We start from the raw sequence: 10218 nt of genomic DNA, 5'->3' as shown, positions 1-10218 counted from the left end.
CCAAACCAAGAAACAGAGCATTGAGTTCTTTGACCCAAAAAGAGAAGAGCATTGAATTCGAATCTCCCTCCCCGACGATTCATCACCGTCGTTCAATCTTCTTCGTTTTAGAATATTAATGGATCGAGCATGTGGCTCCTGCGCCATTCGATACTTCTCCGCCAAGTACTTACTCCACTGCCAGTGCCAGAGAAGATGACTTGTAGAAACGACAGGCTTGCTGCGAGCTCTGGATTACCAGCGTCACCCGCCACCCCCAGTGGAAATTCTGTAATTCCTTACGATTCCGTGAGTATTTTGTTTTCTAATTTGGGTATAATTAGTATGACATTTTTATTATTTTTTTTTTCATTTATTTCCGTTTGTTTTTTATTTAATTTTTTGGTTTAAAAAGATGATTGATAAATGCTGTAAGAAGCAAAGCGAGAAGAAGTTCACTAGCAATGTTGTTAAAATGTATAACAGGTGTCAAGCTGTGGGTCTTGGTCCAATATTTCTGCTGGTTTTAAGAGTGGAAAGCCCCATAACAGAAACGAAAATTGGCAGATGATAATGGTCGGAAGTTTTGAGATTTATTACAAGATTTCTGCTGTGGCATCTGGTATTAGAATAAGGCAACTTGTTCTCATGTCTGCATCAGGTCCTACTGATAAGGGAATATCAAATAGTGCTTATATATATTTCAATAAAAGGAAATATCAAATGGATTCAATATCAAAGCTAGTTAATATGGAGGATGCTGCTGCAAGTTCAAGTTCTGAGAATGCAACTAAGTTTTCACATGAGAGCGCTATGTCTGATTGCCGAAGCGAGATGGAGAAATATTGTTTGCCTACAGAGTTTGGGAATAAAAGAAAGCATTTCAGTGCAGTAAAGCCTCATTCTGAACCAAGAAATATGAAATATGGATATGCTTCCAAGAATTCAGATTGTTCCAAGGGTTTTCGTTATAATGAACCTTTCGATATATGCTTGTCTGGAAGCAGAAGTTATGAACTTCAAGCTTCTTTGTATGCAAGAAATATGGAAAACCAGAATGAAGAAGATCACGTGGTTGAATTTACAAATCCAGAAGCACTGAATTCCACCAATCTAATACTGAGGCAGGGGATGGTATTATTGAAACATTTTGTCACCCACACTGAACAGGTATTGCTTTCTTTCATTTTAAATCTTAGTCTAGCAAATTAGCAATTCTATTCAAGAGCATTAATCACAAAATGATATGAAGTCTTGCAGACATGTATGCCTTTGATCAATAATATAGTATTAGTAGTGTCTTTTGTTTTCTGAAATCAGAAAATGGCATTCAGATATGTATTAATGCCCATTAACTGACTCCTAAGTTGACATTTCAATTTCTTTTGTCTCTGATGGTTATTCAGAGGCAATGTCTGGGTTGATGTTTTGGTTGTCCCTGTTTATGGGGTTGTACATTTCTGTTTTGTGAATGAAGACTCATTTTTCAGTTCTTTGAAAGTTTATTGTTTCGTATTCTTCGTAGTGCAAGCTTGTTTTTAATACCTCTGTACCATCTAAATTACAGGTTGAAATTGTGAAGAAGTGCAGGCAGCTTGGTCTAGGTCCTGGGGGCTTTTATCAGCCTGGTTACAAAGATGGAGCAAAACTTCGTCTGCAGATGATGTGCCTTGGCCACGACTGGGATCCTGAGACTAGGAAATATGGCTCTAGACGAACAATGGATGGTACTCAGCCTCCTGCTATTCCTCATGAATTTAGTTTGTTGGTTAAAAGAGCAATTGAAGAGGCGCATGCCCATATTAAAGAGGAACTCAGAGTTAGCAGTGTGGAAGAGATACTTCCTTCAATTTCTCCTGATATATGCATTGCCAACTTTTATACAACCAGTGGACGACTTGGCCTCCATCAGGTATGTTTATGCATGTTAGTTAATGAGCATATATTCATATATAACTTTGAGTCAATGCAGTTAATTTTGGTTAATCATATTCATAATTACTCTATGTTGGTTTCAAAGATTCTGAATGTTTCTTAATAACAACAATAGCTGTTTGGTGCTGAAATGAAGTTTTTATTTTCAGGATCGCGACGAAAGCGAAAAGTCTCTCAGGGAAGGATTACCTGTGGTCTCCATTTCTATAGGTGATTCAGCAGACTTCCTCTATGGGGATCAGAGAGACATTGGAAAGGCAGAGAGTGTTGTTCTGGAATCAGGAGATGTGTTGATATTCGGAGGTCATTCCAGACATATATTTCATGGTGTGACATCCATCTTTCCAGACTCAGCTCCAATGAATTTGTTGGAAGAAACTAAGCTTCATCCTGGCCGTCTTAACCTTACCTTCAGACAGTATTAGAGACCCTTTGTTTTCTATCCGAACACATTGTTTATTTTTCATTATCGAAAGATCACAATCCAATGGATGGAGTAATATATTTCTAATATTTCTAGCAGTTCATGTCCACCACTAGCTTTCTATAGAATCTTTTATTGAGCTATGCTTATAATCAACCCTAATCCAATTGTCGACTTTGAGATTTACGCTGTGACTGCAACATGTTTTAATAGTTCTAGAGAAGCCAATCCGGTGAGCTCAGTTCTTCCCTCTCTCACACACTGTGGTGAAAAAATTTGATCATGGCGGATTCTGCGAAAGGTGAATTCCAGGAGTTCAAGAAAATGGACCTAATGATATATATTATTACCAGACAATTGCATGGCGTTGTACGCAAGAAGGTTAGACGTCACTTGGGGTTTCCCTCCATACTGGGTTTGGAATTGTTACAAAGAAACAAGGTACCATTTAAATTATACATGATTATCATCAGAGATTTTGGTTCTTAATTAAGGACAGTATTAATCCATCATTATTGGTGAAACGGCGATTAACTATATGTTTGATTCACAGTGAGGACAACATCGAGGTAGTTGAGCTATCATCTGTATGCTTTCTGAATGTGAGAGGACAATTCAAGATGTCAGAGCTCTCAGCAGGAGTTGTTTATGTGGGTGGCCCGAAGAAGTGCCAAGCAAGAACTCCATGCATAGTCTGCACCTGAACTTCAATGCATATATACATATGTGGATGTAGATATATGTATGCATATGCTGACTTTCATGATGGTGTTCAATATATGAATTGCTACCTCGAGCGTTTACTGTACCACTCATGCTCATGAAGTACTGAATGCTTTCTGATTTTCTTTTTCAGCAGCATTTTTATTACAAGTTATCCTGATGTTTTGCCAGTAGCCAATGAATTTGTGCAATTTCTGTTGCAGATATTGACCCTTTGGTTAGATGTCACTTGGGGTTTCCCTCCATACTGGGTTTGGAATTGTTACAAAGAAACAAGGTACCATTTATCCTGATGTTTTGCCAGGAGCTACACATTACTGTTGGCTGTATATTTGGTACTTATCCGTTTCCTACAGAGTGTGTTTGAACTTCAATATAATTGAATTGTACAATTGTGCCATTGGTTTAACAGTATATTCTATCTGATTTGTAGCTGAACTTGTAACGAAACAAGCACTCTTCTCTGGAGATTCTGAACTGCAGCAGCTCCGGCATATAATCAGGTTCAGCAGTATGGCATCCACTTCTTCCTTACCCAAAAAGGTGCCGTTTACTTTGTTCCTTGTCATTTGGACTAATTGGAATTCATGGAATTTTTTTTTTCTGTAGGTTGATTAGGTGCCCCAAATGAACAAGTGTGGCCAGGTATAAATAACTCATGAACTGGCATGAATACCCCCAGTGGAGCCCTCAAAGTTTGTCCAAGGCTGTCCCCAATTTGGATGAGATGGGGTTGGATTTTTTGTTGGTATGTCAGTTTGCTTTACTCAAAGTGGTTGTTTGGTGCTTTGTTATTCTGCGTTGGAAGTAATACCTGCTGTAATTTAAATGTTTATGCTTGCAGCAGCAAATGTTGCAAAATGAGCCTGCAAAACGCATTTCAGCAAAGAAAGCTATGTAACACCCTTACTTTTATTTGTTTTCCTCCAGCATTTTAGCACTTGTGTTAAATCTTATGATCCTTATTGCTTTTAGCCTAACTTTATAGTCGGTAGTACAGATTTTCAGTTTAAATATCTATTAATTTGAGCTTTGAATATTACTTTTAGGAATATTGGGATTCCAAAAATCCAATGCCAAAATAAATTATTCATTAGGCAAACGACAGTGAAAAATAAAAATACAGCGCCAAATTTTTTTTTCATCAGACCAGCATCAACTCTCGTTTGATACAATTAACAATGGAGGCTGATCAACTGCATCCATCCTCGGACCCAAAAAAAAAAAAAAAAAACTGCATCCATCCTGTCCAACTCCTTGCAGTTACTTGACATCAATCATCATTTTCGCTCCCTTAATACAGTTAGTTTTACTTACAGCTACGAAGTAGATTGTGCTTTGCTGTAATACCACAAGATCGTTTCCTGGTCCGTAAACTCTCGGGGTCCGGTCTAAAGCGATGTTAGAGCATCCACAGTGGGGATATAAATTCGTGTAAAGCTACTTTTACATCCCTTTACACTCCGGGGTGTAAATATGTTTTGCTCCAATGGGGTGTAAATTCAGTGTAGCCGTAGGTTCTTTTATGTTGACTTTTCTTCATTTTTCTTCTCTTTCTCTGGTGGGTCTGCTGCAAGGGATGTAAATATACATTTTATTTTACATCCCCATAGTAGTGATGTATATTTACATTCATTTACATCTCCTCATTGGAGATGATTTGATGACTTCGGGTGTATATTTAACATACACTTTATGGATGCTCTTACAGTTCTTGTATGCATTGCTATTCTTAAGAGCAACAACGTCGAGAGAAATTATACATAATCAGTATCATGCGTCAATGATACTTCCACTTAAAATACGTCATGTGTCAATCTTTTTTAAATAAATTTGATTTTTTTTCCAACCTGTTTTAAAATTCATTATTTACATTTAGAATAACATTTTAGAAAGACAAAATCCAAAAGACGACATAACCACCTCCCTCCCAACCCAACCCAATTTCCCCACTCCCACTGCTTGCCGCCCCCTCCCTCTCTCACCATAAAAATCTGCAAGATCTCTTAAACTATGGGAGCAGAAAACAAAACCAATATCATATATTCTAAGTATGTCAGGAGTATCCATCACTTAAACCCACCTCACCACCTGGTTGCCTCGCACTGCCTTATGATGAACGAGTGCCTTGTTGCTCACAATCCCACCAGCCTTTCATAAATATCGCACGCCACTCAAGAGATTCATGGCACACCTTTGTGATTGATGAAAACATATGCCTTCATAATCCTTACCAAGACATGAAAATTTGAAACCGTAGATTCTTTGGTTGATTCATGAGGCATAAAGATTTAATTCTGGGAATAACTGTTGTACAAATAGAAATTGCCTCATGCCGAGTGTTTTATCCGTTTTGTGTCTGGTACAGTAAGCTGTTGTGGGGCTCTTTGTTGGCTTGTCCAGATTGACCGTTGTCTATTGCTTTCTCAGTTTCGATTGTTGCTGTGGTCTATTGTTTCCCTCTTTTCTGTTGTCTCCTCTTCCTTGTCAAGGGAGGAGGTTGGGGTGGGGTGGGGTGGGCAGTGGTTCAGTCAAGGGAGCCAGGGTTGGGGTGGGCGGTGGTTCTGTCTTTTGGATATTCTTATTTTCTCAATTTTATTTTAAAGATAAAAACATATTTAAAGTCCAGCTGTAAAAAAAAAGCTTTAATATTTAAAAATAATAATACATGCATATTTTGAATGGAAGTATCACCAGACGTGGTGATACTGTATCATTGTATAATTTCTCAACGTCGAGGCCTCGTCCAGCATGGAATATCTGAAATCTGTTTCAAAAATGGACAAAAATAATAAATTAAATTTCTTGCATAATTTTTTTAGGGCCCCAAATTCTTCTATGTGTATATATATTGAAATGTTATATATATACCGAGCGTGCAAATTGTTGACACAAAGATGTTTTTAGTTGTGTTGGTTTGCGAGGCTTCAACTTAGGACGCGGCTTAAAAACCCGCTCTGTGCATCATAGTTTTAGGTTTTTTACTTTTTACTTTTTTTATAAAAAAAAATTATTGTATGGCATTATGTAATTGTATTAGTTTATGTGAGGTCTCTAGTTTAAATTTCGCACAATGCCTTCAAAATCTCAAGACCAGCCCTGATAGGCATAGGCGGAGCCAATGAAGGCCCACAAGGGCCAACTGACCCTTCTGAAGTTCCTTAAATAACCCTGTATATTTTTATATTTACCCTATGTTTATAATTTATTCTTAAAATCTGACCCTTCTGACTGAAGTTCCGCAAGTTGTTATAACCCTCTCTCGTTTTTTTTTTTTTTTACTCTTTACTTCTTTTAATAACTTAAGAATTACTAAACCAAAACCACTTCTTCTTTTTTTTTTTTTAATGATTTCTTTATTATCTCAAATTAAGAACAATAATGTTTATATGATTTCTTTATTATTTGAATTATGAAATTTGATATTATTGATAATGAAGTGATTATGAAAATATTTCAAGAGATGAATGATTGTGAATGTATTGAAATGACATATATGAGTTATTACTAAAGACTTTGTATTATTACATAAATTTAGCTTTTTTTGCGATGATTTTATTATTAAAGGTTGACCCTCCTTGATTAATTTCCTGGCTCCGCCCTTGCTAATAGGTTCCAACCACAAGTGGTTCTGTTCCTGTGGAACCATAACAAGGGAGGAAACTCAAAGAGAACCTTCTTCTGGATAACGGTTGCTTGTTTATAGAAAAATATTCTCTCTTCCGCTCAATATTATTTGAGAATATCATGGTACGGGTAATGCGTTTTTCCTCCTCAAATTGAATACATAGAAAACGGCGAACAAAATATGGATTGGAGATAAGAATATACCAACTTTTCGACACACACTTGGAGAAACGACAGGCTTGCTGCGAGCTCTGGAGCACCAGCATCACCCCCCACCCTTCCGTGAGTACTTTGTTTTCTAATTTGGGTATAATTAGTATGACATTTTTATTATTTTTCTTTTCATTTATTTCCGTTTGTTTTTTATTTAATTTTTTGGTTTAAAAAGATGATTGATACATGCTGAAAGAAGCAAAGCGAAGAAGAAGTTCACTATCACTAGTAATATTCCAAATTATAGGTTTGTTTTGTTCACTAGCTGGAAGAATTTTTTGGTTATTACGCTACGATACTGTGACTTGTTTTGTTCACTAATATCAAAATTAGAGGCTTCAATCATTCACGTAACATCTGAGCATAAATTGTTTTGTTCTTCTTGTCTAAATTGTTGATGGTCTACTTTCTTATAGTATTTTTAGTTCCCCATTTGTTAATGTGTTTTCCTACAAGGTCTTTTGGCTGAACTGCTGTTTGATTGGTTCATGAGTTGGCTTTTAATAATCTTGAACACGTCAGAAATCTAGATAATCTGTGGGACTTATAAAATAAAAATTATTAAGCCACATATGCAAGGCATCTAATTGGAGCTGTCAAGATAAGATAATTGTCCCAAAAACAATATGGACTTCGATCTGACATAGGCCCCTTGTCCTCTGACTATTTGCTATTGGGCATCAATTATATATGCTATATTCCAAATCCAGTACGTTTAATATGCTGACTGTATCATTGAGTCATTGGCGTGGCTTTTGAATAGATGAGTTTCTTTGTTTATATGCGATTCAAATTCACAGTCTGATAACATAATATCTCAGATTTTTTTAAATCCCGAAAACATCACTTAGACACGAATCAAAGGGATGTCCATGGAGGTCTTTAATTTAATTTGTTGACACTTGTTTTTTTAAGTAACTCGGCCTCCATGATAGGGATGTGGAAATCCTACGCAGAAAACACGCAATGGTGGCATCTGATTAACTTGGATGTCGAAATCCATTTTGTTATTGTAATATTGTAATGATGACTTTAGGGTTACACAGTTTCATTTGCACTTGGGTCATTCTGATTATAATTATCTGATTGAATGTTTAGTTTAAGATTTTCAAGTCCATTATTGTCCAGCTTACCCTTCAACCACGGCCACAATTTCAAAGCCTCTGCTTTATTAATCTATATTAACTATATTATTTATAGTTCTTAAACCAGTTTATGAATTTTTTGTTGCACACCCCCGTGATTCTCTCCAAGATATATCATATACATGGTGTCGTGACCCCATAGATAAAACAGTTGCATTACATAATATACCAACTTCGCTCTCATTTGGCCTAAATTTTCGACCAAGTTCATTATAGGCTGATTTACTTTACTTAATCCTAGTCAGGGCTTCAATTATTGGCTAATCACCTTTTTTAAGTGCATGCTTTGCTTTGCTAGATCAATTGCTTTGCTTAATTACTCCATGGCTTGTTAGGGTTGTTTGGTTGGGAGGCACTTCTAACTAAAGTAAAGAAATTAACTCCTTTTTTTCGGTTTTTCTAGACTTGTCGTTTTATGTCCAAAGCGAATTCCAATCAAGCAGAGTCCTCGGAAGTGAAACATCTCTGAATATGACTTCCACCTTCACCTCACTTTCTTTTCGGTGTTTAATACGAAATATCTTTCGTATGGTTAGACTCTAAAGAAAAAGGTGAACCCTAGCTTTCCTCTACATCATAATCCATGGTGCTTTTCTGGACATATTTTTGGTTTCTCACATCATCATTTATTTGGTTTCTCACATCATCACATGCCATTTCAGTTTGTATACACACCTACACATGGGTTTCTTGTTCTTGAATGTTTTTGCTTCACATGTTATAGTTATGCAATTTATTTGAAGCATCATGCATGATATCTATGGAGAGAAGAAGGAATCGAACTTGGGTGAGACACATGCACACTGTCTTGACCCAACTTATCTAATCCGCATTTACTTCTCCTTTATTTTTTTAATTCTCATATTTTGGTTGAGGATCAATGGTTGGATTGAATTATTTTTCTGTTGGATGGTTTAATTGAACTTTAAACAGAATTGTTAGGCTTGTGTCACATCTTTTGGATGCATCAAGAAAACCATCCGTCCATCCGTCCTTCCTCCCCACGAAACTGAAAGCACAAAAAAAAAATTCGATGCGTTGAGAGAAGTTGACTAGAAAGTAGACCATAAGAAGCCAACGTAGTGAATGAATCGAAGGAAGCACTAAAGCAAAGCATGGCACCTTTTTTGGATTAGTTGTTTTGGTTTTAGTGCGCACCTTACCTGATTACCATTTGGCTACCATTTTCATTCCCTAATATGCTTAGATTTGCAATATTTGTTTGATATTTCCTCTCATTCGTTTGGAATAATATCAACCACCTCCATCTTACATTTACCCCAACCAAAAATATGACAGAGGTGGAATGGAATACAATTGCTAATTAATTAACTTTCATTCAACAACATTTATATAATATTTAATTGTCTTTCTCAATTATTTAATATTAATATTAAATAATTGAGAGAACCATTTCAATGGCATTCCTCCATGTAAGGAATCATCTAATCCAAGGCTCATGTGGGGTGGGGACTATGATGACTAACAGATACTAAATATAAAAAGATGCTTTGAGTTCAATTTCTTTTTGAGAGAGGCATTTTTGTTTACTCTATGTTGTCAAATTAGGATATCAAAATATTTACCAATCAATTAAATTCTTATAATCTAGACTAATTCTAAAATATCTTAACTATTCATGTATGAAAAGTGTTAAGAATTCACGACTCTTTTGAGGACACGTAAGTTCTCAATATCGATATGTATAATTTAAAATTAACAATTTGACAATAATAGTGTGTGCTAGATTAAATGCATTCAATACAAATATATCTTGAATTTGATCCATCTGAGCTTGAAACAGTTGTTGACAGGACCTGTGTTGCAATTTGATCTATTTTTGCAAAAACAGTAAGTGACGTTAGGGTGCAGCATAATTTGAAGATGGAAGACGAGTCATAATTGGAATGTGCAGCAGTACACCGGATAGATTCATCTCACCAAATAGCAATACAGACGGGGCTTTGGTTTGTTGCTCAACTCAAATGGTCATTTACTTATTTTAAGCTTTTCAACCCTTTTTCCTTTTCACCACCATTTTCCTTTTTACCACCGTGGGATATTAGTTGTAAAATTTTAAACGCGATTACGAAATTAACTAATTAAGCTAATTAACAACAAATCAACACGTCCAGCTATATAAACCCCTCTCCGCCTTCCCCTCTATTAGCT

General features: G+C 36.1%; 1 protein-coding gene across 8 annotated transcripts; it reads left to right on the top strand.

Moving 5' to 3' along the window:
• LOC103343309 (2-oxoglutarate-dependent dioxygenase family protein) lies at positions 1 to 4055 on the top strand. Of its 8 annotated transcripts, none has more exons than XM_089050526.1 (9): positions 1 to 288; positions 466 to 1149; positions 1547 to 1891; positions 2064 to 2779; positions 2892 to 3163; positions 3265 to 3396; positions 3495 to 3564; positions 3671 to 3809; positions 3909 to 4055. In XM_089050526.1, the coding sequence occupies exons 1-4, from the start codon at positions 130 to 132 to the stop codon at positions 2337 to 2339; spliced, it is 1464 nt and encodes a 487-aa protein (XP_088906652.1). In that variant the 5' UTR covers positions 1 to 129; the 3' UTR covers positions 2340 to 2779; positions 2892 to 3163; positions 3265 to 3396; positions 3495 to 3564; positions 3671 to 3809; positions 3909 to 4055. The 8 variants fall into 8 exon arrangements, with proteins under 8 accessions (XP_088906652.1, XP_088906645.1, XP_088906659.1 ...); XM_089050519.1 differs by having other exon boundaries at positions 3906 to 4055; XM_089050533.1 differs by having other exon boundaries at positions 2892 to 3080; positions 3265 to 3338; positions 3671 to 4055.
• Positions 4056 to 10218: the final 6163 nt, after the last annotated feature.

This window comes from Prunus mume, linkage group LG1, assembly GCF_029339155.1.
Source record: "Prunus mume cultivar Tortuosa linkage group LG1, ASM2933915v1, whole genome shotgun sequence".
Classification (NCBI taxonomy): Eukaryota; Viridiplantae; Streptophyta; class Magnoliopsida; order Rosales; family Rosaceae; genus Prunus; species Prunus mume.
The sequence above is the reverse complement of the archived record's forward strand: the minus strand, read 5'-3'. Positions and strand labels throughout refer to the sequence as shown.

Bases quoted from the DNA above. Each gene is read 5' to 3' on its own strand.
- LOC103343309 (XM_089050533.1), top strand. From the start codon at position 130: ATGTGGCTCCTGCGCCATTCGATACTTCTCCGCCAAGTACTTACTCCA. The intron at 289-465 runs GTGAGTATTTTG...AATGTATAACAG, and splicing joins CTGTAATTCCTTACGATTCC to GTGTCAAGCTGTGGGTCTTG. The intron at 1,892-2,063 runs GTATGTTTATGC...TTTTATTTTCAG, and splicing joins GACGACTTGGCCTCCATCAG to GATCGCGACGAAAGCGAAAA.